This window comes from Natrix helvetica (assembly GCF_964273705.1).
Source record: "Natrix helvetica genome assembly, chromosome: 1".
Taxonomy (NCBI): Eukaryota; Metazoa; Chordata; class Lepidosauria; order Squamata; family Natricidae; genus Natrix; species Natrix helvetica.
The window spans coordinates 267,263,383-267,287,368 of record NC_138548.1 but is presented as its reverse complement, the minus strand read 5'-3'; the positions used below and the strand labels follow the sequence as shown (position 1 = coordinate 267,287,368).

Genomic DNA, 23,986 nt, shown 5'->3' with positions numbered 1-23,986 from the left:
CTTAATTTCAATAAATGTCATAAAACATTCTAATTAAGGTAAGGTCATTTATCTAAATCAGATTTCCAGACCTTTAAAAAGTTCAGATTATTCTATAACTTTTTTTTTTTTTTGTGGGCAAAAACATCAAAATTATAGTTGTGACCAAACATCACCGAGAAAGTCCTGTCCCTCAACCTGCCAAAAAGATCTTGGAAAGGAAATGACTCTACAGAGCTTCAAATTATGTAGGGTTTTAGATATAATGTCTAAATGTTGATAGTAGAGTATCAGTTGATACTATGAAGCAATAAAGTTGTCATGTGTTGTATTAACTGCAGATTCCAAACACACTTAAGCAATCAAAAATCCTTAAACAAAGTGCATTGTAAAAATCTAAACAGAAGGTCATTAGCAAGAAAAGTGGAATTGGCAGAAGTTTTTGTTCAAGCTGTCTCTAGCAGCCACCTGTTGCTTATTTCTGGACCAAAAAAAGGTCTGAAACAGCTCTGGAAAGTTTGTAAATAATGGGTATCATCCAAGAAAGTCTTGAACAGAATAGAATAGAATTGAACTGAACTCTTGTTCTAGAACAGAGATGTCAAATATGGTTGGTATTTAGAGATATTGAAATCTATCTATCTATCTATCTATCTATCTATCTATCTATCTATCTATCTATCTATCATCATCTATCTATCTATCTATCTATCTATCTATCTATCTATCTATCTATCTATCATCTCCGTATATTTCCTGAAGTGATTTATTTCTTTGTTATTTCTTTGCCTTAACCACTATCCCAAAGTGGTTCTCAATGAACAGTCTTTGTCAGACTACATCTGAGCAATTTTATCATCAACTTTGTGTAAATCACAGGGGGAATAGCAAAACAACAATAACAAATCTCATTAAGATCTGTCAGTCACTTTAAAGTTTGAAAACATTTATTGGACTACACGATGCTTATCCAATTGTAGTACAAAACAACAATCAAAGAAAAGGTGTTGCAAATTAATGAACATATCATTTTGCTAAAATCTTCAAAAGCTAAGCAGTTTTTCTGCTAGGAAATGATAATCCAGGCCAATAATATCAACTCCATGGGTCATCTGTTCAAGTCAGGTCAAGACTAGACATTAACATGCGTGCAATACATATTGAAATGAATAAATGATTGACATAAAAGAATGATCTTTTGAATGGCTGCCAATGGGAAAATTTCAGATAAATGTTGAAGTTTCCTGAATATTTAACTTCTAGGAAACTAAGAATTCAGGAAGATTGTTGCTTGAAGAAACAGGGCAATACATCAGCATAATCTCAGTTCTTTTTCCATATTCTTTACTAGATTAATATACTCATTTTTGAAACTACGTAACCTATTCCCATCATGAGTTAATAATTTTAAGAATGGTCATTGCAACATCACTATCTGGTTATCAAATCTTATGTATTTTGCGCATAGAATCCAAGTGAACAGCATAGGATCAAACTGTCAGTTGCTCAACACATATCATTGCACATTTGGAGAGAAGAGTTGAGTGTTGGTTCATAAATGAATCACAGAGTTGTAAGGGATTCATTGATGTTCAGGCCTTCTTTTTGTTCAACGTAGGAACTAGAATGGAAATATCCATGACACTTAGCTACCCAATATCTTGACTTGAACACATTATGTGAGGTCACCATAGTCTTTGCTGATTATATTCATATAAAATTGTTCTGTTAGGAATCTTCTCCATAACATTAACCAAAATATGGCTTCCTGTAACTTAAGCTTCATTTGAAAAATATAGTTCTATTAATGTAAGCTGAAATTACATTAACACCATTTTTAGCAGCAGTGTCAGTGCACTGATTCATATTCAGATTGTCATCAACAATATTAGGTGGTACTACTAGATCAAATATCCCTCAAGGAAAGAACTCCATATTTGTCTCTATTTAATTCTGTTATTTTCTGCCCACTTTTTAAATTTATCCTAAAATTATTTCCAATTTTAATTCTGTCTTCTATAATATAATGTGATTGCACTGCCTTTTAATGGTGTAAATTATCGGTAGTGGGGTATTTTTTTTAAAAAATGTAAATAACTAAATATAAGTACTTTTGGAATATTTTGCCTTTTTATTAGCATTCTTGTAACCACTTCACCAAGTCCTTAATAAAAGTGCTCAATATGTGATAAAACTCTATAGCATTTCAGATGACAATTTGCTCAGTTTGATATTGGACCAGTTACAGGAATTACTTGAGTACTCCTTTAAAGCCAGCCATGTTATGTACAGTGAAATAATGCTTTGCTGGTATCAGGATATACCTAACGTAATGTCCATAGCATTGCCATGATCTATTATGAAAATTGCATGATTAAAGAGGAAAATATGATCACTCAGAATGATATTTTATGATATAATCTAGAAATCTCCCCAGACACTCATACAAAGAATACCTCACCAGTAGTCACCAAGTCCTCTTTTTTTTGAAAATGAGGAAACATTGACATAATCCAATTATCTGGTACTTCATTCTTTAGCATATTTAGCATATGTTTTAATTCAATATATATACATTCAGATCATCAGCTATCCCTTTCAGTATCCTGTGATGCACAGGTTCATACATATAAAGTCATTCTAGGTCAGAAGGTATACTCATGTTTCTCTCTAAGACCCAGGTATGTGCTAGGAGTCCTGAAACCAAAGCTTTCACTTTTTTCCCCCTTTTTGTAACCACTTTTGTACTTGCTATTTCTTCTTTTCCAGTCCTGTCTCTTTCTGGGCAAGAAAACCTCCAGTTTATATAGCTTTCTTCATTCAATGGATGTTGTAGAATTACATCTTTGAATGATTTTTCTGTAAAAGTTCTGTAAGAATTATATTGCTGACTGATGAGGATGCATCTTGAATACAATGAGAATGTTATGTTCCGTGGCAAAAATAACTGCAATTAGTTATATAAGGAATGGTTAAATACAATTATTATTGTTCTTTGTGCCAAGTACTTCCTGGAACAGTTTAGCATCTGAAGATTTGATCAAAATTTTGCCATAATGATTTTCTGTGAATCATTATGCAATGAGCATGGAGGAGCATAAACGTGCCCCACATCAAAATGGGTACTTTTCAAATCAGAGAAATCACTAAATACAGTGAAATAACAAATCAGTTTTTCCCAACCAATTTCTTCCAAAGTAAACCAGAATCTTTTAAAACTCAGGTAATACAATATGATGAATTCAAAGAAAAAAAATCACCCTGATTTCAAGAATAAATTATCTGAAAGTAAAGTCAAAATGAAATGAGTACTAAGGTCTAAAATTCAATCTAAGCAAAATGGCTTGACCACTGACAGAGAAATGAGTGTGGACATAATTAAAGTATTGCAGCAGTCAAGAAATATAATAAAGTATGAGGCTAAATGAAAAGTAATGCTCCACCTTCATAACTTTGGTTTAAATAAAAATATTTTAATAAATGAAATAGGAAAATAATTGTTTAAATTATATCTTTTGTTACCTATATTTACTTTTTCACATAATTATCACACTTCAGCCAAAAGTGGATAAGGTTCCTAAAGCTGTCAGATGTAAAAGAACTCACATTTTGGAGCTGTTCCACTTTGTGAGGTCTTTTTGTTGTACAAAGTCCTATGATATTGAAAAACATCAATAACGTGACCCACATATTCCTGTGAATGCCAAGCTTGACAGCAATTTCCTTTTGAGTGTTCCACTAATTGTCCTTCATCTTCAAAGAAGTTCTGAGATCCTGCTACCTCATCATTTCAATCAGACAGCTGCTTTCTACAGTATTCCTTCAAGTTTGTGAAAAAAGTAAAAGTTTTATAGCACCAAAACCGGTTTGTATGGTGTAAGAAGGTGAAATCCAACATCATAATTGCCTATAGTATTGGGTGGGTCAGGAAGTATGAGACCCAGTGTAATCAATTTGCAGCAAAATGTCCTTTGTGTTTTCAAATTCTGCCTTATCATTGTTTCAAAGTTTTGTTGCAGTGAAATATTCTGAGTTAATAACAGTGCTTGGAAATTCATGCAAATAACACCACCTGCATTCCAAAAATCTGTAACCATGAGTTTTGAATCTCTGTTTCTTTTCAGGTAAATTTTTGTGATGATATGCCATGGAGTGACGTTTAGTTCCTGGGCCATGTTTCACTGGCTGTCACAATTCTGTGAAGAAATATCTATTTTCATAGCATGACAACAATTGCTGGCAAATTATAGTTCTTGAAGCTTTCATCTCTGCTGTCAGCATGTGAGGAACTTATCTTGTACAAACCTTCAAATGTTGAAGAACATCAATAAGGATGTTCAACATTCCTCATTGAAATATCAATTTGTCTTTGACCAACAAATTGCTTTCTATCAGTTCTTCAGCCTTTCTCTTTTTGATAATTTTATTATGAATTATATTAAACATATATAAAACTAAACTAAAAAATGTCTCCTGACAAGATGGGAAGAAAATATATCCCCCTTTTATCCTCAAGCATATTCAAAATTAACAATCTATTGCTCTCTTAGATTACAACCACAAAAATCTTCATTCCATATCTTATCCCATTTTCAATAAACCCATCTCTAAATCTTCAGTTTATTAATCAAAAAATGTCCAGTAAAAATTAACAAAAATACTTAACAAGACAAGTATATAATCTCCCTTTCTATTTAGTCTAAATCTCCCTTATCCCTCTCTTAACAATTAAACATTTAACAACAACAACAACAAGAGCAACAATAATAATTGGAACCACAAAATAAATAATGTCACACAAAATGAAGCAGCTAAAATGCTCTGGGACTTTGGAATTCAAACAGACAAGAATCTACCATATAACACCTCAGACTTAACAACTGTCCATAAGAAAAACCAAAAAAGTCTGGATCATGGACTTCACAGTACCTAGAAACAACAGAGCAGAAGAGAAAGAACTGGAGAAAATCACAAAAGTAAATAGAAATAGAATGACTGGCAAAAGAAAGCAAAAAAAAATGGATCTGTAGTTATAGGCACCTTGAGTGCAATGCCAAAACAACTGGAGCACCACTTGTACACCATCAACATTGACAAAATTACCATTGTCAAGTCAACTTTATTTGGAACACATTAACAGTTTATCCATCTTAAAGAAGAAGTTAAAATAATAAAGTGTAAGAGATTCAAAGAGTTTGCTTAAGCTTGTGTGTGTACATTAAGACTGCTTTTACAGCTCAGAGATGATGGAACTCATGACTCCTAGCTCATTGCAAGCTGCAGCTGCAGAAATGATGATTACCCCTGTCTGCTCACAGAAGTCAGCTGTATGCAGTACAAGTCCAGAAAGTATTTCGGCAGCCTGGATCTCACATTCATTGGAGAGATTCCTTCAGTACAGGTAGTCCTTGGCTTATGATACCAATTGGAACCAACTTCCCCTCTGAATTTGTCTTGTGGAAAGCAAGCAGGAAAGGTTGAAAACTCATTTGCAGCCATCATTGCCTTGTCACATGTAATTGTGAGCTAGCACCCAAAAGCCCAGTTTATGATCATGTGACCACAGGACTGCATGATCATGTGAGTGGTTCTATGCTACTTTGAGGACTGGTTCTATGTCCATTTTGTCAATGCCACCATAGCATTGAAAAGTCACTGAATGAATGGACAGAAGCCAATGAGTATTTGTACTCAAAAATTCAGTCATGTCACTTTGTTTAAAGCACACTGGTGAGTATGCAACCTTTTCTTATAGCAACTTGCCACAAACTGAATTAAACAGGCAGTACTAAAAAAAAACACATCAGAGCTTCTAACATCTGTTGGTACCTTATAGATTGGAGGTGTTACTTTTGATTCAACTCAACTTGCAATCCCCATTAGGACTGGAATTTTCATTGTAAATCATTGCAAACATAAGTCAAGTCAGATTGTTAGGTGGATCCAGCTTTCCCAATGGGTTTTTGTTATGGTTTTGGCCAGAAATTGGCAAAAAAGGTCCCAAATCATGATCATCTGACTTCAGAATGCTGCAGCCAGCTGCAAATGTGAACGGATTGCTAAGCACCAAAACTGCGATCACAACACAGCAAGAATAGTGTGATAGCTATACGTATGTGTATATGTGGTTTAAGTCATGCTTTTCAATGCCACTGTAACTTTGATCTGTTGTTAAATGAATGGTCACATATTACAGCACCTATGCTGTAAATTGTATGGAATGAAGCAAGTACATTCAAATGGCTCATGGTAAAAAACTCATAAACCAGCCCAAAATTTTTACTGTCAGATCTCACATACACAGTTTGCCTTTCTCATGAAAAAGAACAAAAATCTATTACCCTTTGATAATTTGATCCAGACATTTTGCCAACCTGCAATCTTTCTTCAGTTCCAGACTTTTAAAGCTGATGCAAATCTCTTGTGTCCTAGCCCTTGAACCTTCATTTACTGTTTCAAAACTAGCTCTCTTTATTTGCAATTATGTTTGATCCCAAATGCAAGGGGGAATATGGAAAACAGCTTCATCTTAGTATGCATTTTCCTATTCCATTCAGAATACATCAAACAGGAACTTGGCAAGGATATCAGTAGATTCAAGCAATGCAGCAATTCTGATATGAAACATGATTTGAGATATACATTAAATGTACCCGAAATGCACCATGGCTGAATAAATAAGCTATAATATAGTAATAAAAAAGGAGGCAGAAACAGATTTTAAAACATTACTAATAGGCAGAGAGAGAAAGGAATTCTACTGCACATTCTATTGGGTCAGAATTTTGATCACAAATATGTAAAAGTTAATCACAAACAAAATCCATTGTTTGTGACATTGGTTGTGTCAGAGGCCAAAATGTGACCAAGAAGTTGACAAATTAAAAGAGATCCTTGGATTATGTGGGTCCATTTTTTCATAGCTATAAAGTTTGGGGGTGGGGAGCACTATGTTAATGCTTAATAAGAGTCTTCCAGAACCTCAGACCTCACATTCTACTTCTGATCTTAATTTTCACATTTTTTGCTGCACATTGTAGGACCAAAGATCAACAATTTTGTCACAATTTGGTTTATGAACTATGCTTCATTCTGGGGCTCCCGAATACCAGAGACCTCATTTGGTTGCACAAAGAGAAACCTCTTCCATAGAAAAGAACCCTATGCTCATATGACTACCAAGATATTGTAAAGGATCATGTAGTAATACATGATACATAATATATATCTAATTCAAATTCTTAAATGGTCCAGTTTCTACTGACCATTTTCCTAATGATTTACATAATTAAAAAGGTATGGTGGAAAAAAAATCCCAGAGGTCATCTTCTGTTAACTGTTTAATGGGGAAGAGCTAACCTGATCTTCACATCTCTAATTAATAAAACTGTTTTTTTTAATTCCAAATTCCTAAGATTGCAGGATAGTTTAAAGAACTTTAATAGGAGATGGTAAATATAGTATATCTAATATGAACAAGTTTGTGATTTTTAATAGCAGGCACATACAACTTAAGAGCCAACAATGTACAGCTTTACCTGCCAGGTAACGCACACACTCATTTATCATTCCCAATTGACATTTATTTAACCTTGGTGGGTTTTCAACATTTCTTGGCTGCCAATGTTTAACAGGTTTGTATTACCTGTTCTGCACCATGCTCATTGCTATCCAATCCAAGGGGTAAACATTTTTTCCGATCAGATCTTTAAACATTATGAACGTTTCCATCAAAAAGTCCTAGTGAAAAAAAATATGGATATTTATGTTCTATACTTAAATATCATGCATTCCTCAAATACAGAAAAGAAATGTTGTTCCCATCTTCAATGTAACTTGTATATATTGCTGACAATTATACAAAATGCCTAGTAATGACTGCAGCAATCGAGCAACAGTATAAAAAAGAAATATAATCCGTGCTACCATTTTATACCACTCTACCTCAACCCATTTTTGCATTAAATTGCACCGACATAACCAAGCAACAAGTATACTAAAATTGAAAAGTATTATTTGTTTAAAAAACAAATAATCCAATATTGACTCAAAATATTAGTTCATCCACATAATTTCCCACTTTTCTTTTTAAGACTGAAACTTCAGAGGCAATCCTGTTATATAAATATTCATTACTATACACACCAAAAAGAGGGGAAAAAACCAGCCCATTTTGAGATGAATGTGTTTGAGACTGATTCCCACGGCAACTTACCACTAATTCTGAGCTTGTCTGAAAAGTTTCAATGTATGAAGAATAATGCTGATCATTCATTTGGTCCAGGATTGCTGTCATGCAGGCCACAAAATGACTCTATGAAAAAAAAAAACAGATTAACTGTGATGAAACGAGTGTATGTGTGTGTGTGTGTTTGTGTGTATACATACATACATACATACACACACATATATACATACACACACATACACATATATATACACACATCTAGATTAGATATATTATGAGATAAAATAACACATTTATATCATGTCCTTGATACCAACATCAATAAATGTTTATCTTTTTGTATTATTCACTTCATGTTGTGTTTGATTTTGTAAAATCTTATTTTTTTAATATTGTAAACCAACCAGAGTCACCCCGTGGTAAAATGGGTGGTCAATAAAATATAATAATAAAGTAAAATAAAATAAATACACATGCCAAATACCTGATGGAAGAAAAATAACTATTTCTGCAAATATGGTGTGAACTGCAATTTTCAAAACTTTGCATTTCTCAAAATACCATAAGTAGTCTTGGACATAATAATGGGCAATATTTTGCTACACAGATACAGTGTCACAATCTGTTACAGAGGAATGTAATATTATTATTTTTTTAAAAATGAAAAAGACAACACATTTTCAAGAAATGTTCTACAATTGTTCAAAAAATCTTGTGTTGTTAAAGAATGTTCAAATAACCATAAAAATGTTAAATCTACATTTCATTAAAAGGAGAGGAATTCTATTTGTGGAATCCTAATGTTGATTTCATTGGGCAAACAAAGCTGTGTAAAAAGGATTGGAGAAAGAGAAGAGATAAAAACCATCTTAAAATTAGTCAGGCTGTATCGGTGATAAAAATGTCACCCTTTCAAAAAGCGGATTCAGAATTAGAACAAAAAGGGGGGGGGGGTCTTCCCTGAAAAGATTCATACATTTCTCATAAGTACATTTTTTAACAGCTACCTTAATAATTCTACCTCAAAACATGACTTGCATTTGTAATATAGCCAGGGTGAGCTGTCAATTACATTCATTTAAGTGTCATCTGTCTGCTTGAGATGTTTGAAGTTCTTTGAACTGTAGCTCTAAGAAAAATTAACTCACAAACTGACAAATGTATTCTTACTTTTCTAATTTATGGAATTATACCTGTCCTTAAAGCATCAAGATCCAATGAATGGTAGTGTATTAAATTTTCCTAGGCTGAAACTGGCTGGCGTTTAATACTAAGCCAAGTTCCTTTCTGACATAATTATACATATATATTAAAAAAAAGCTTTTCCAAAATTCTAAAAAAAATCAAAACAGCATATGCATGTCTTCTATGCACAAGAAAATTAAAGTTAGAGATATCTATCCATCAGACAAGCTTTATATTTAGAATGATTACTCATTCTAATTGGAAATTTGTATGTTAAACTAACTTGAGAAATCTGACCCCTCCTTCCTTAAATGTACATTTTTGATTGTTTTTAATTATTTAATAACAAATACAAGGTCGCTCATGAGTGAACATTGTACTTTAATATATCCAACCATTTTGTCTACTACAGTATTTAAAACTAGAAATGAAGCTTCTTTAACTTCAGGTTGTAGCCACTAGAGGTCTTTTTTACTTTCATATGGTAGCTTCTATTCAGTTGGTGCTGCTTTTTTATTTATTCCTACGTGAGCAGACCAGTATAGTTCTGGCATATAAACTGTGCAAATTACTACATAAATGATAACTTATTTCAGCTTTTGGAGTTACCTTTTCACAACTCAAAGCTTTGGTTATCTGTGGAGGTCTAAAAGGAGACATTTGCAGCAGGTAAATCTCAGATCTTTCAGGTAAGGATTTTTGTAGCTTTTGTTACTAATGCTCTTCTCTTTAAGAAAAGCTTATGTTTTACTTTTAAGGGGCAAACATTATATTTTACTTTCAAGGGGCAGGCATTTCTGGATCATATGGAGATGTTAGAATGTCAACTGCTCGCCGAAGCAGTTAAAAATTGTAATTGTTTGAAGATCAGCTTTGCTATTCAAACGCACTGATTTTATTGCCTCTTTAAACAAAAAAGGAACTCTCATAAGTATAAACAGCAGAATCCTATATATTTAAGATTGCTCTTTTTATTTGATTTTTGAGCTGTTTGATCGTGTTTGAAAGCTTTTCAAAATGTTCCTGCTTATCCTTCCCAAAATGATTTCCACTAATCCCTTGTGGCTTAAGCAGCATCTTTGGAACTATACAGTTCAGCAAAATCAAAACTATTTTTATAATGTAAATCTCTGTGAGAAAAGCCAATTCTAAAAAATCTGGCTATCTGTGTACTGCAGCATTGTAAATGCACTGTTGTCCTTACATGTGTGTGCAGATTTAATAACTGCAAATGGGAACAGTGTGAACTAACAGATGACATGCTTTGTTTTATTAAAACAATTCAGCTGGCAGTAGAGTTAAAATTATGGTTCTGCTATCCAGTTTTGAGTCACTGATGACTGGGTGCTCAAAATACAAATTAGTGGTACATTTTCTTGCTGAAATATTGTATCATACCAGTGTCAATCAGTAACTTCATTTTATAAGCAAATGACCCTTAATATTGCCATTAGCTGTCTTGTATTTAGTTCTGTAATCTACATCTCATTTTCATCCAATCAAGCTACATGACTGATTTCAAAGAATCTTTGTTTTGGAGTTCCCCAGGAGTGTTGTCAAAGCATGAAATGTACAGAACTGTAGTCAACCAGCACACTAAGAAATGGATGAAAGTGAGTAAGAATAGTAGATTCAAGGTGTGTGTGACCATCCAGCTAATCCTTAAAGCAACTCCCTATTTTTTAAAATATTTTTTTTAAGTTTTGATTTGATGTCTAAAATCTAGGATGAAGACACTTTTCCCAAATAGCCACTCACAGACTGCAATATGCACTTTGGTACATGTGTAACGTAAGAATGAGAACTTTGATGCCAGTTCCAAAATATTTAGCAGTTAAGGAACTCAAGTAGTTTAAGCAGAATTTTGACATAACAGTTCAGCTAGGCTTACTTCTTAAAGACTGTGTCACAGTGCAGTTAGGCATGATTGAAACTAGGTCAAACATGTGTAAAAATAAGTCCAACCACATGAAACATTAGACTGGTGCAGAAAATGTTTAATAGAATGCTAAGGAAAGAAGATATGAATCTGTTCGGATGATATGAATCTATTATCAATAGACGCAGTCAATACTATACATAAATATAATGATGGAATACACAATAACCTCTTACCATTGGAAGCGATAATAAACAGAAAGATAAACAATTATCATTACCTAAGTTGGCTATTTGGAAATATGGGGTACTGCCAGATTTTTTGGGAAGGGAGCGAAAGTCAGGTGGGATGACGAAGTAGATATTACTGAATTTATATCTGTCAGCAGCACACAAAAGTCAAAACATCATGTCAAAAACAAATGAGATACTCTTTAAGTGACTATTCAAAACCCTTTGACAGCAAAGAAAGTATGATGGGATGATTGATTAGTCTTTTTTTAAAAAAATAGTCATATTGTGCCAAGTAGCCTTACATTCCTATATTATAAAGCATTAGCTAAAAAATATATCCTTTAGAATTTTAAAATATAAGATATAGGAAGTAAGGAGTTATCCATATAAAAGAATAGCATGGCTTGATTATATACAGAGTTCAGTAAAATTGAAATTCCTTGGAATTTAATATGCGGTTCTAATATGTGGGAGAAGAAGAATACCAGTTTACAAAAAGATATGGCAAACTTCAGCACCTAGCAACCAAAATCTCATCATACTTTATAACACCAGATGGTGACAGGTTGCCGTAGTAACTTCAAATAACAGCCACCGCCACATAAATAAAGAAAAAACCCTAATAAAAGAGGGAAAGAGAACAGGATGTGAATAGTGAAGCCATTTATTAACATTCATCTGATACTACTTTATCCTTTGATACTCTTAGACAATTGGGCACTCAAAATACAATGGATGTCTTCTGCTTCCTCCCACTACACACACAATGTTCACTACCTTATTAGCAGAAAGGGAGCAAAAGGTGTTCTACTTTCCCAGTAGGGGACTAGATTTACAATGGTAGTTCTCGATATGGAAATCCAACTTCAGACAACTGTGAATATAGAATAGAGCCAATCTCAGATATTCAATAGCTATCTTTCTTCAGCTTCATACCTGCACCCAAGTAATAGGCTGAATTAACCCTTGTTGGGATTTACAAGATACACTGAATCATAAGTAATCAAACTTCATCCAGCATGGTAAACAAAGAAAAATAACTGCTAATTGCTTACTTAAAGTTAATGTAACTAATTTAGCAGATTGTGTAAAATCAGCTTTCTTCAGTTGACCTGTTTAAGGGTATTGTGCAAGATCAGCCCTTCTATATGTGCAGAGAATGTCTCTGCACATATAGAAATTGCTTATGAAAATTGTCAAGCAACTTTCTATAACAATTGTGAGGGTAGAAGGGAGAAAAGAATGTGTTATATTAGTGAATGAAGATCAAATGTTAATGAACTCATCCAGAATATTGATAATTTACAGTAGTAACATAAATATTTAAAAACATAGAAATTAAATTGTCCATAGAAAGAGGTGTAATAATACTATGTACTAGCAATAAATAATGATTAAAAAAATAAGAAAAGGGGATTAAAAACAAATGGAAGAAATAATGCAATGGTAATAATAAAATTGTTTTGAATTGTTATTTTAAACGTGTTTTTAAATGGCTGTTTTATTGCCTGATGCCCAGAATCATATTTGTGAGATGTGTGACTATGCAAATTTGACCAATGATATAAAATAAAAAATAATATAGTTAAGGTGCTGGATTACAAACCAAGAGACCATGAGTTCAAATCCTCCTTTAGGTATGGCACACCCACAGACACTCTCAGCCCAAGCCACTTCACAGGATTGTTTCAGTGGAGAAATATGAGGAGTGAGTAGTACGTACAGTGACTTGAATAGTACTGTTGTATTAGCAAATAAAGAAGTAAAACTAAAAATAGACCCAGATCACGGCACTCATTTTTTAAAGTGTTTTTTGGAATAACTTGGTTTTCAGTGACTTCCAGAAAGAAATTAACAATGATAAGGGTTCAATCTCCAACATATGCTATTTCAGACAACCAAAGAAAGGGCAGAATCTCAGCCCCCTCCACCACATAGAACTAAGGAACAAAACATCTCCTAGATGATCCAGTCAGAAAGATGAATTCCAGTTGAGTAAGAGTTCCCAAACATATCTAGACACCTAGCTGTCTAGAGCGTTACAGGTCAACATTAGGCCTTTGACTTGGACCTGGAAGCCATTTGGAAGCTAATATGAGTCATGCACATCTGCTAATATATGGATCACTTAATTTGGCACAAACTGCACCATCTAAGTGGTCTTCAAAGAAAGCTTCATTGCTGTTTTTCAACCCATGCTGGATTACTGTCATCACAATTGATATGTCAGCTGTTGTGTCAAAGGCCTTCCTATTCACAACTTCTACCAGCTAATTCAACAATAGCCATGAGTCCAGGCAGACCACCATGCCCCAGACCTGCTTTCTTGGGAATAGTGTCTCCCTGTTAGAAACAACAGTGAAGCCTATAGGGGCATTGATTCATAAAAGGCAATTTAGTCATGTTTCTCTACAGAATCCTACAGGCTTTAGGCACTTGGACAAGACATTAGCAGCGCTCTCCAAAGCAGCATTACTGGTGATATAAAGATGAGTATCACGGTAACCTTTATGATATCAGATCTTGAACTGATGGATGATCCAGGAGCATCTTATCAGCACTGAAAAAGTACAGGTCAGAATCTTGAATCTTGGGATACCCATATGGAAACTATTACCAAGGATCCCTTTTCCCCCCTTTTGGAACCATTCATTAAAGGAAGAGGAATACCACTAAAAATGTCTCTAATCTCCAGCACTTACAATTGATCAAGACATTTATCCTGATTAAGGAAAAGGTAAAGGTCTTCTCTGTCCAGTGATGTCCGACTCTAGGACGCAGTGCTCACCTCCTTCAGTTTCTGAGCTGAGGGAGCCAAAGTTGTCAAAGACATTTTTGTGATCATGTGGCCAGTATGACTATATACAGATATGCACCGAACGCTTCCCAAAGTTCTTTGGGAATTTTGTGATCTTCTCCAATTATTTGTCTTCTATTCTAGTAATGCCTTGTATTGTTATTGTTATTATTATCTCTTCACAACTGCCAATTCTTCAGCTGGTGTAGGCCTTCATACACTTTGAGTTCTTCCCAAGAACCTAAGACATCATAATGTAATGTGATGTAATATATGCATTATGTGATGTAACATTATTGTTGTGGTTGTGGTTCTTTGCACATTCAACCAGATATTTAAACTCAATTTGGCATTTTTATCCACAATCTGCATTTTGCAATGGATTAATGGTGATTTTTGTCAATGCCAGTGCTTTCAGTTGGTACTCCAGAGGTTTTGGAGTTACACCCAAGGTGCCTATTACCATTGGGGGTATCTTAGCTTTATTTTGCTACAATTGTTCCATTTCTATTTAAGGGTCTTTGTATTTTTGTTCAATTTTTCCCAGTTCTTTCTCTTTTATTCTACTATCTCCAAATACTGCCACATCCACTATCCAGACATTTTTGTCTGTCTTATCAAGAGTGTCTAGGTCTAGAGCAGGTGGCAGGTCTTATTTGTTTGAATTCTAAAGTCCCAGAACATTTTAGCTTCTTCATTTTCTACTACTTTGTCTATTTCGTAGTCCTACTGATTTTTGCTTGCAGGCAAATAGTATTCTTGCAGATTTTCCAATGCACCATTGTTGCTACTTTGTCATGCCATTCTTTGTATGTCATGTCATTGTTTGCAGCAGCTAACTAGGTAGTCCACTGTTTCTTCAGCTTCTTTGCATTTGTTGTTTGTTGCTGTCTTCTCAATTCTGGATTTGTATACACTTGTTCTTAAGACTTTTCTTGGGCAGCCAGTATTAGCCCTTTTGTCTTTTTCTTCAATGTTCTTTTTCATAACCGTTGCCAGATCATATTGTTATCTTCTTTGCCTGCTATTTTTATGCACTGGCCATGTAATAATTTGTCTTGCCATGTCTGTTTTCTATTCTTTATTTGGTCTTTCATGTAGACCAGTTTGGTCTCTCCATTACTCAGTAAGCTTTCCTGGTACAGAAGCTTCAGTGCATCTTCTTCACTGTCCTTCAGATATTATTTCAATGCCCATTTTTATTTCTTCAATGATGTAGTATGCTGGCAACATTCCACATCTACCTACTTTCCTTGGCAAGTAGAACCTGTCAACATTGCAGACATGGAGGAAGGGCACACTTCTATGTCATTATTTTAATCCTGCCTTTTATCTATTTTCCACATATCCAGTTACCATATCAAACTCCATGCAGAAACTCCATTTGGTAAATCCAAATGCCTTTAACTGCATAGCACTGTGCAAATTGTTCATGTAAAAGCCTCTACACTTGCTGTTTCACTGCATGGAGGCCTCCCTATCTCTCAGAACAACATTATAACCAATATCAGTATTCTGATTAAACCAGTGACGTGTAGTGAGGTTTATGGCTGGTGAGGCTGGTGACGTCATCAGGAAGGCGGGGAATTCTTAGCAAGGTGTCGGCCACGACTCGGTTTCCAGGGTCCTTTCACGAGCAAGCTGGCAGGGAAACAGTAGCCGACGGTCCGAAAAGCCCGTCCTTTCACGAGCAACTTCCCGTAAACTTGCCGTTGCTCAGTGCGAGGAAGGGAGCCGCTCGCGCATGTGCATTTGTCCTGGAACCAGGAGCTCCGGCGTCAGAACCCGACAGAAGGCGGGGAATGGGACCACGTGTGCAGGAGGGAGGCTGAGGCTAGAGGACCCTCCTGCACCTCCCTCTGTCCTGCACACGTGGTCCCATTCTCCACCTTCCTGAGTCAACATGAAGGGGACTGCGGCTCGCGCAGTCACATTCCCCGAGGCTCCTCAGCGCCTTTTCCCTTTTTTTTTCATGATGAGAGCGGTGAGGCTCTGCCTCCCCTGCCTCCCCTGACCGCACGTCCCTGGATTAAACACCTTCTCTATCGCTCTCTCGGTAGTACTTTAGATAATCACAGTTGAGTCTCCTAAAATTACCAGATCCCAGTTCACTGCAGTGACCTCTTACTGCAGCCTCCCACAATTGGGCATGCCAGGTAAGTTGTATGGACTTTTTCTATACAAACTTTAACTAGTGCAAAACAGCCCATAAACAGACCCATCGCAGAGTTCCCTGGGTAGGAAAGATGTCAGCATCATCCACCCACAGCTTACCTCTTACCAACCATCATATTTTGAAGGACCTTTAAAGTTTCAAGAGCTATAAGGTTAAGAGAGCTTGAGCAAACAAACTTCAATTTAGCATACAATTCTGAAATTACACTTAATAAAACTTTTCTGTTTGCTATTTATGCAGTATAATAAGTTTCTTTAAAAAGTCCTATACAAATTAGCTCGGAGTATTTCTCACCCAACACTATTAAATCTGAGCCAAGGTTATTAAGTAACTAAGGGAACCAGTATTTGGGAGTTAAGAAAACTGAAAACAGGAAGTTAATGGATTAATTCCCAATTTATTACAGATTTATGCAACATTGATCATCACAATTATGCATACCCATTAATCCCTTAAGCATCCAAACTTGTTATTATTAAACCAAAATAAATTGACACCTTTAACAGAATTCTATACATGTCTACTCAGAATTAGTCACATGTAATTTCCCCCCAAAATATCTAGAAGCCTATTGCACAATTCATTGAAGGGTGTCATTTAATATGCTTTTCAGTGAATATGGAGAATCCTATTCCTCAATAATGTATCTGTAAGAATATGTTGTCAATTAGACATCAATATTGCTTCAAACAAAAACTTCTTGTTCTTCGTGGCATTTGTCTCATTTAGTTGCAGCAAACAATTGTTTTTGCACTATGCTCACCTAGTTCTTATAATAAAGTTAATCAATCAATCCATGATATGATGAGGGGTCTTCTTTTTCAATCAAGTTCTCTCAGAACCTGACACTGACAGGACTGAGTCAAGGTTTCCTCTGATGTAGTCCACAATCTTAACTGCTATATGTTTGATTTACAAACAGAAGAAGAAAGCTATTTTTATTCTATGTTGTGACATTTATTTCATAATCATATTATCTCTCCTTCTTCCCCCACTTCCCTTCCCTCTCACCCCCCAATCATTTTATAGTTTGCTAGGGTGAATTCTACAAGGGGAGTAAAGAGTAGCCAAGGTTGTCAGATATATGCATCTGATGAATTTTAGTTTTTGAAACAGGTAGAAGAAAAAGACAGGGATTTTAGAATTATTATTTTATTCTTAGGGTATATCGGCAGTCCTCAACTTATGACAATTGATGTTGCTAAATTAGACACTTGTTAAGTGAGTTTTGCTCCATTTTACAATCTTTCTTGTCTCAGTTATTAAGTGAATTACTGCATTTGTTAAGTGAGTAACATGGCAATTATGTGAATCTAGTTTCCCCATTGACTTCATTTGAACAGTCACTAAATGAACTGCTGTAAGTTGAGAACTGCCTGTATTAACAGACACTTAAAAGTCTGTCCACAATTTTCACTGCCCCTCTTTAAAATCAAGATTGCCAAACTGTGGCTTTTTCTGAATCGTTCTCATGATTTTTTCTTTCTTAGTAATCATGTCAGGTTCTGAATGCCAAAGCTAAATTCCTGTATGCCAACAGTTTCCCTCTTGGTTCATTTTTTGATGTACTATTTAGGGACATCTTATTCTGAGTAGAATTTAAGAGTATAACATCTACCTGCTAGATTTAATCAATAGAAAATGTGAGATATATAATTTAAAAGAAACATGACCAGAGGGTAGTAGTGGTTGTATTTTAAAAAGAAGTTAGAGATTACCAAAGCAAGCATTTCTTTCTTCAAAATAACTAAAACAGAGAGAGTTATTCCTATTCTAGTCTTTATTTGTGTTAGGGTCAACCCATTGTTAGGTGTCAGTTCTAGCTCATCACAATGAATTTCATTCCATCAGTCCTTTGGTGGTCTTTGAATTTTTTATCATAAATTACTTCTCTCCCCAGCTTGAATGTCTTCTGAGTGGAAAGGCAGGATATAAATAGAATTAATTAATTAATCCTACTGCTTGCCCTACATGGATTTTTTTTAAAAAAAAACTACTCACAGAAGTATTTGTTAGAGAAGAGTTTTCACTTGTAGCAAGAAAGCAGTTATAGACTTTGTTTTAAAAAATTGATATAATACTTATATCCTGTGTTTCAGGATAATGGCTTATATGCAATATAAAAAAACCTGTAAATAGAAATGTAATTTCAGATCCTGGGTGGCATACATCAATATTTAAAAACAAAAAAAGGAAAAGGATACACTACAAAAATAAAAAATGAAGTACAATCAATGCATGTTGAAGACTGAATATAGCAAATAGTCGATAGCAGAACAGAATTATCTATCCTCTTGGTCCAATGCATGCACCAATGCATCATTCTATAAAAGGTTAACAGGATCAGTTCATAATAAGCAAAGCAACAGAGAAGGCACATCTACTAGGTTCTGTTAGATAGCATTGCTTTCTGAAGCCTTCCCATAATGCAACTCCATGGAACAGCAAAACTTGATTTTAAAACGCATATATTTCTAAGATCCCAGTTAGCGTTAAGAGCCTAGTGAAGCAAGCATAAAAAGAAGTCATGAGAATGGGACTGTTCCCTGTCCCTGTCCCTCTCCCTTTAGGGATTCTTGCCAGATGGAAGTTGTACGAGGGGTGAAATTCTATCGATTCAGACTGGTTCACCCAAACCAGTAGTAAAAGATGCTACCGGTTCAGATGAACCGGCATTTCCAAGGATCAGCTGGGCGACGATCAGCTGTGATGCACGATTTATACTAGCTAGAATCATCATATGATCTTCTTTCTAGCTAATCTAAATAACATGGCACAGCGGATTCTCTCCCCTCACTGTTCTACTTACCATTGCAGATTTGGAAGGCTTAAAAATGTTCTTTTTTAGCTCTGCGCGGGACTGTCTTAGGCGCGCATGTACGTAAAGAGCGCGCTCGGTTGCAGACTCACCGAACCAGTAGCAGACTTCAGAGGATTACACCATTGAATTGTACTAAAATACGAATTTGTGGTTGCTCTTATATAGTTGGTGCACATGCCTATGGCAAGCATTCAAAAGAGGTTTTTATAGTGTGGATGAATGCAAACCAACCATGATCTAACTTCGCATTTAAAGCTGCTTTGACTAGTTGATCAACTTTCCTTTGGAAGCTTTTTTAGATATGAAAGTATGGCTCTATCTGACAAATGGTTGGCTTTACTCCTAAAACATTTTCCTGATCATTTTATGGCAAGTTCCTAAACTTTGAGTTCATTGGCTCCCCTCCACAGTGGCCTTTTAAAATCCTTTTGTATCTAACTCACACTGTTAAATAATTTTATTCTCATTTTTGCAAGGTTGACAAAATAATTATTTTATTTCATTCTAACAAAAGATTGTAATGTTTTATATGTTTTAATTTGCTGCAGTATTTTGGCCATTTTGTTTTCCAGTCAAGTACTCTTGTGAATGGAGGTCTAAAAGTTTTTTTTTTTTTAAAGTGGTGAATCCTCAAAACTGGAGCAAGCAATTGGCTCAATCCGCAGCCTAGAACTAGGTCTCAAGCAATGATGGGATTCATATAATTTAACAACCTGTTCTATTCCCTAATCATTTCTTCCAACAACCAGTTCACAAACTGTTCAGAAAGTTAACAACCGGTTCTCCTAAAGTGGTGCGAAGAGGCTGAATCCCACACTGGTCTCAAGTCTCAAATGTTAATCAAAATTATTCCAGTAGCTTCCTTTATTAAGAATGAATGAAGGAATGAACAATTATCTTTTGTTTGTTTTAGAGAGAAATAGTACTCAAGAAAGGCATAATCTCCAAATTAAAATTTTGTAATCCAATGTTTAATTTCAAATTTAGTGCATTATAAATTTAAGAGACAACTAAGCAAGCAGTATTTTCCACTGTGTTATTAAAAAGCACTATGAACACTAATTATTTATTTTTATGTTATTCTTCCTCCTCCTGAAACAACACAACGTGGTGGTGGCACAGTGGTTAGAATGCAATACTGCAGGCTACTTCTGCTGATTGCTGACTGCTGGCTGCCAGCAGTTTGGCAGTTCGAATATCACTGGCATAAAGTTGACTCAGCCTTCCATCCTTCCAAGATGATTAAAATGAGGACCCAGATTGCTGGGGGCAATATGTTGACTCTGTAAACAGCTTAGAGATAGCTGTAAAGCACTGTGAAGTGATATATAAATCTAAGTGCTATTCCTATTGCTAGAAAAGGGAGCACATTTCTTATCTGTCTCAGGTAGCCCATCCACTGCCCGAGAACGGTCACTTCAGTGCTCAATAAAATGAAATTTTTCTTCGTGCCTACCACCATAAGTTAGCAAATGAAATCATACATCCTAATTGTTTTATTAATCAGAATTCATCACTAAGTCAAGGAGTTTTCCAAACACTCTTTATCCACAGTGAGTGTTCAGCTGTAGTGGGTTTCATTTTATTTTACTATCAGTTTGCTCATGCGCTCGGACACGCTTGTGCAACACTTCTGCGCATGCGTGGAAGCATCCAGGTGGGTAGACGGAGCCTCCTATCACTACCATTACCAGTTCACCTGATCCGGGGCAAACGGGCAGAAACCCACCTTTGGTGTTCAGGTATAATAGCCTACTGATCTTCTTATCCCTTAGCAAAATCAGATCTAGAAATCATATTACTTGGAAAAGCACCCAAAAACATTCAGGAACATTTCATAATATCCATGGATTATCATTTTAATAAGTTAAAATCTTTCTGGGAAAAGAGATATGTAGTCACTTCACATTTCCCCACAAAAATAACAGCAATAGCCCCAATAAAATTCATCTATCATTTTATCCTAGTGAAAGAAAACAGTTGAAAGGCTTTGAGTGGGCAGCCTGAATATAATGAATCTTAAGATTCTACAAGGACTGTTTCTGTGAACTTTGGCATGGATATTTGACATTTAAGCAGACAATATACAACACAAATAATCTGTTTAACCTCTGTGACCTATTGCTTTTCCTTTGTTACATTAACCATAGTAGTAATATCTTGATTGATTCTTTTCCAGAATAAAACTATTAGAATAAAATAAGTGAAAAGCTATTTTCTCTATGTTTACTTATGGGTAGTTTATATAAGATTATGCATACATTGGTATAATTGGATCTTTCTTCAAACAGAATTATAGTCTTAATCCTAAATATGTGTGCATAGGATTATTCTTGTAGTGCAAATATATAAATATAATTAAAAACTCATTAAGTCAATGGACCTAGTTTCTATTGCAACCAGAATTGCTTGTTTCTTTGTCAAATAATTCTTTGTTTATTTATATCACAAGATAAACTCCTTTCCCCATCTATTTATTTTAATATTAAGATCTATATATTTTCTCATAAATTGCATATACAAATCAGCTAGAAAATACTGAAAAACACTGAGGATAATGGGCAAATACATCATGGGTCTTTTTTTTTAAATGGTGTTCCTGTAAAGTAAAGATACATGCTTTCATTTGGAGAAAGATTTCTACAAATTTGATAGCAATTACAAAATTATCATCACCAAACAAAACTATCTGATTGAATGACTTCTTTTCTAATAAAATAAAATAAAATGGTAATTGAGTGTAATTATTTTCAGTGTAGTCTACAGCTCCTGGCAACCTAGTAGTTTGAAAGCATGCAAATGTGAGTATAAATAGGTACCACTTTGGTGGGAAGGTAATGGCACTCCATAACATCATGATAGGCACATTACTGCGGAAACATCTTTGGATAACCATGGCTCAATGGCCTTGAAATAGAGATGAGTATCTCACCCTAAAGTCAGTTATGACTAGCGGAGTAAAATCTGCAGGGACTCCATTACTTCTACTAAAGAACTGGGATTTTAATTCTTTTCACCTGATTTAAGATTAGCCAAACTCAGCTACAATGGTTGTTGTTACCTCCTATAACGTAATCTGATTCCCATGCATGTCATCACATTCTCTCCTCTGTCATATTAAACATTAAATATGGTGACAACTTTTGGTTGAGTTTTGTGAACCATCCTCAAAATTCTCTGGGGTCTTTTGTGGCCTTAAAACTATGCATATCTGCATTCTCAGTATTGCTTCTTTTAAATATTATTGTCTGAATCATTTATGTATATTTATTTTAGGGCTTTTTAAAAAAAAATACATATTATATGAATAGTGCTATTAAACACTGTTAGGGGACACCTCATAATTTTTTAAAAAAATATAAATGCATTGATGTCAATGTGATTTGGCAGGAATGCTCAACTTGCAGTTCCAGGACTGGCAGTGATTACAATCTGAAGTTTTCTGCTCCCTAGAATCTCTCTGATAAACTAGCACCAACACTTACACATATACAGTCATATGACTCAATTCATATGATTCAGGCTTTCAGACCTTAAAACAATGGTGCCTTGTTTTGTTTTTCTGGAAAGATGGCAGGAGCCAGAGGCTGGAGAGCTTTGAATTTAATCAAACAACAGCAAGAGACTCAAAGTTCTACCTGGCTCAAAGGAGGCTGTCTAGTCACATCATTACTGCCACTTTTTTCCCCTTGATGCGCCAGCTGTCCCTATAGATTTGTGCAGTGATGACTAGATGCTAATGCAAGACAGAATTATGCAAATGAAACAGATCTTTTGGCTTGTGCTAAGAAATATATATTTATCCAAGGCAAAACAACATAACACAGTGGCATGATGCTTTTAATACTTCAATTACTATTATAATAATTGTCTGTAATTATGACAATCTTAAAATACAAATATTGCCTGCCTGGCTTTGAAGTGCTTGAGTCCCCAGTTAAATTTCATTCAGGATTCAAATAATATATGCAGTATGAATGTTGATAACTATATTCCTGTTCTATCAGGGACAACCAAAATGTGATACAATGGTTAAGAAATTCTATTTTGGGCAATACCTGAAGATAAGACATTCATAACATGAGGGCATTTTAATTGTGGAAAATTTCATAACTTTTTTATTCATAATATTTAGGATCATTTTTATTCCAATGAACAGCAGTGTATTAAATTGTTCAACTTTAGATAAAAAGGCACCTAAACTGTATATAAACTAATGAATATATTTTACTCATATAATTATTCAAAGTAAATACTGAACTAGAAATAAACCAGAAAATGAAAATTATGCTCTCTTATTTCTGGCACTTACCGTGAAACACATTTTAAAAGCTAGAAAAGTGTCAATTGGCACTTTATTAAATCAACCAACCTTTATTTAATTTTTCTATCTATCATCTATCTATCATCTATCTATCTATCTATCTATCTATCTATCTATCTATCTATCTATCTATCTATCTATCTATCTATCTGATTTGAGTTCTGCCTAGAGGTGACTCATCTAAAGGCAACTCTGGATGGCTTACAAATATTAAAACATTACAATGATAAAACAATAACTAACAACAATAATTGACAGTTAAAGATGGGGAGGAAGTCAGGTAAACCAAAAGCAAATAAAATGTGTAAGTCAGCACTAAATGTGTTGGACATTGAAGTTGACAATCACAATGGTTTCCTTAATCCACTAAAGTCATTACAGTGTTTTAGTCACAACTTACAACA

The 23,986-nt window shown here is 34.8% G+C and overlaps 2 protein-coding genes across 2 annotated transcripts in view; one reads left to right on the top strand and one right to left on the bottom strand.

Annotated features, from left to right (window-relative positions):
• Nucleotides 1-23,986, bottom strand: part of DOCK2 (dedicator of cytokinesis 2) — a 322,820-nt gene that overhangs the window by 90,695 nt on the left and 208,139 nt on the right. The window contains exons 28-29 of the mRNA XM_081939650.1: nt 8,195-8,293; nt 7,625-7,719 (exon numbers count right to left, since the gene is read on the bottom strand). Of these exons, the coding sequence (XP_081795776.1) occupies nt 7,625-7,719; nt 8,195-8,293 (194 nt within the window). The remainder of the gene's footprint in view (nt 1-7,624; nt 7,720-8,194; nt 8,294-23,986) is intronic.
• Nucleotides 9,906-23,986, top strand: part of INSYN2B (inhibitory synaptic factor family member 2B) — a 104,363-nt gene continuing 90,282 nt past the window's right edge. Inside the window, exon 1 of the mRNA XM_081939654.1 lies at nt 9,906-10,041. The gene's annotated coding sequence lies outside the window, so the exon portion shown is untranslated. The remainder of the gene's footprint in view (nt 10,042-23,986) is intronic.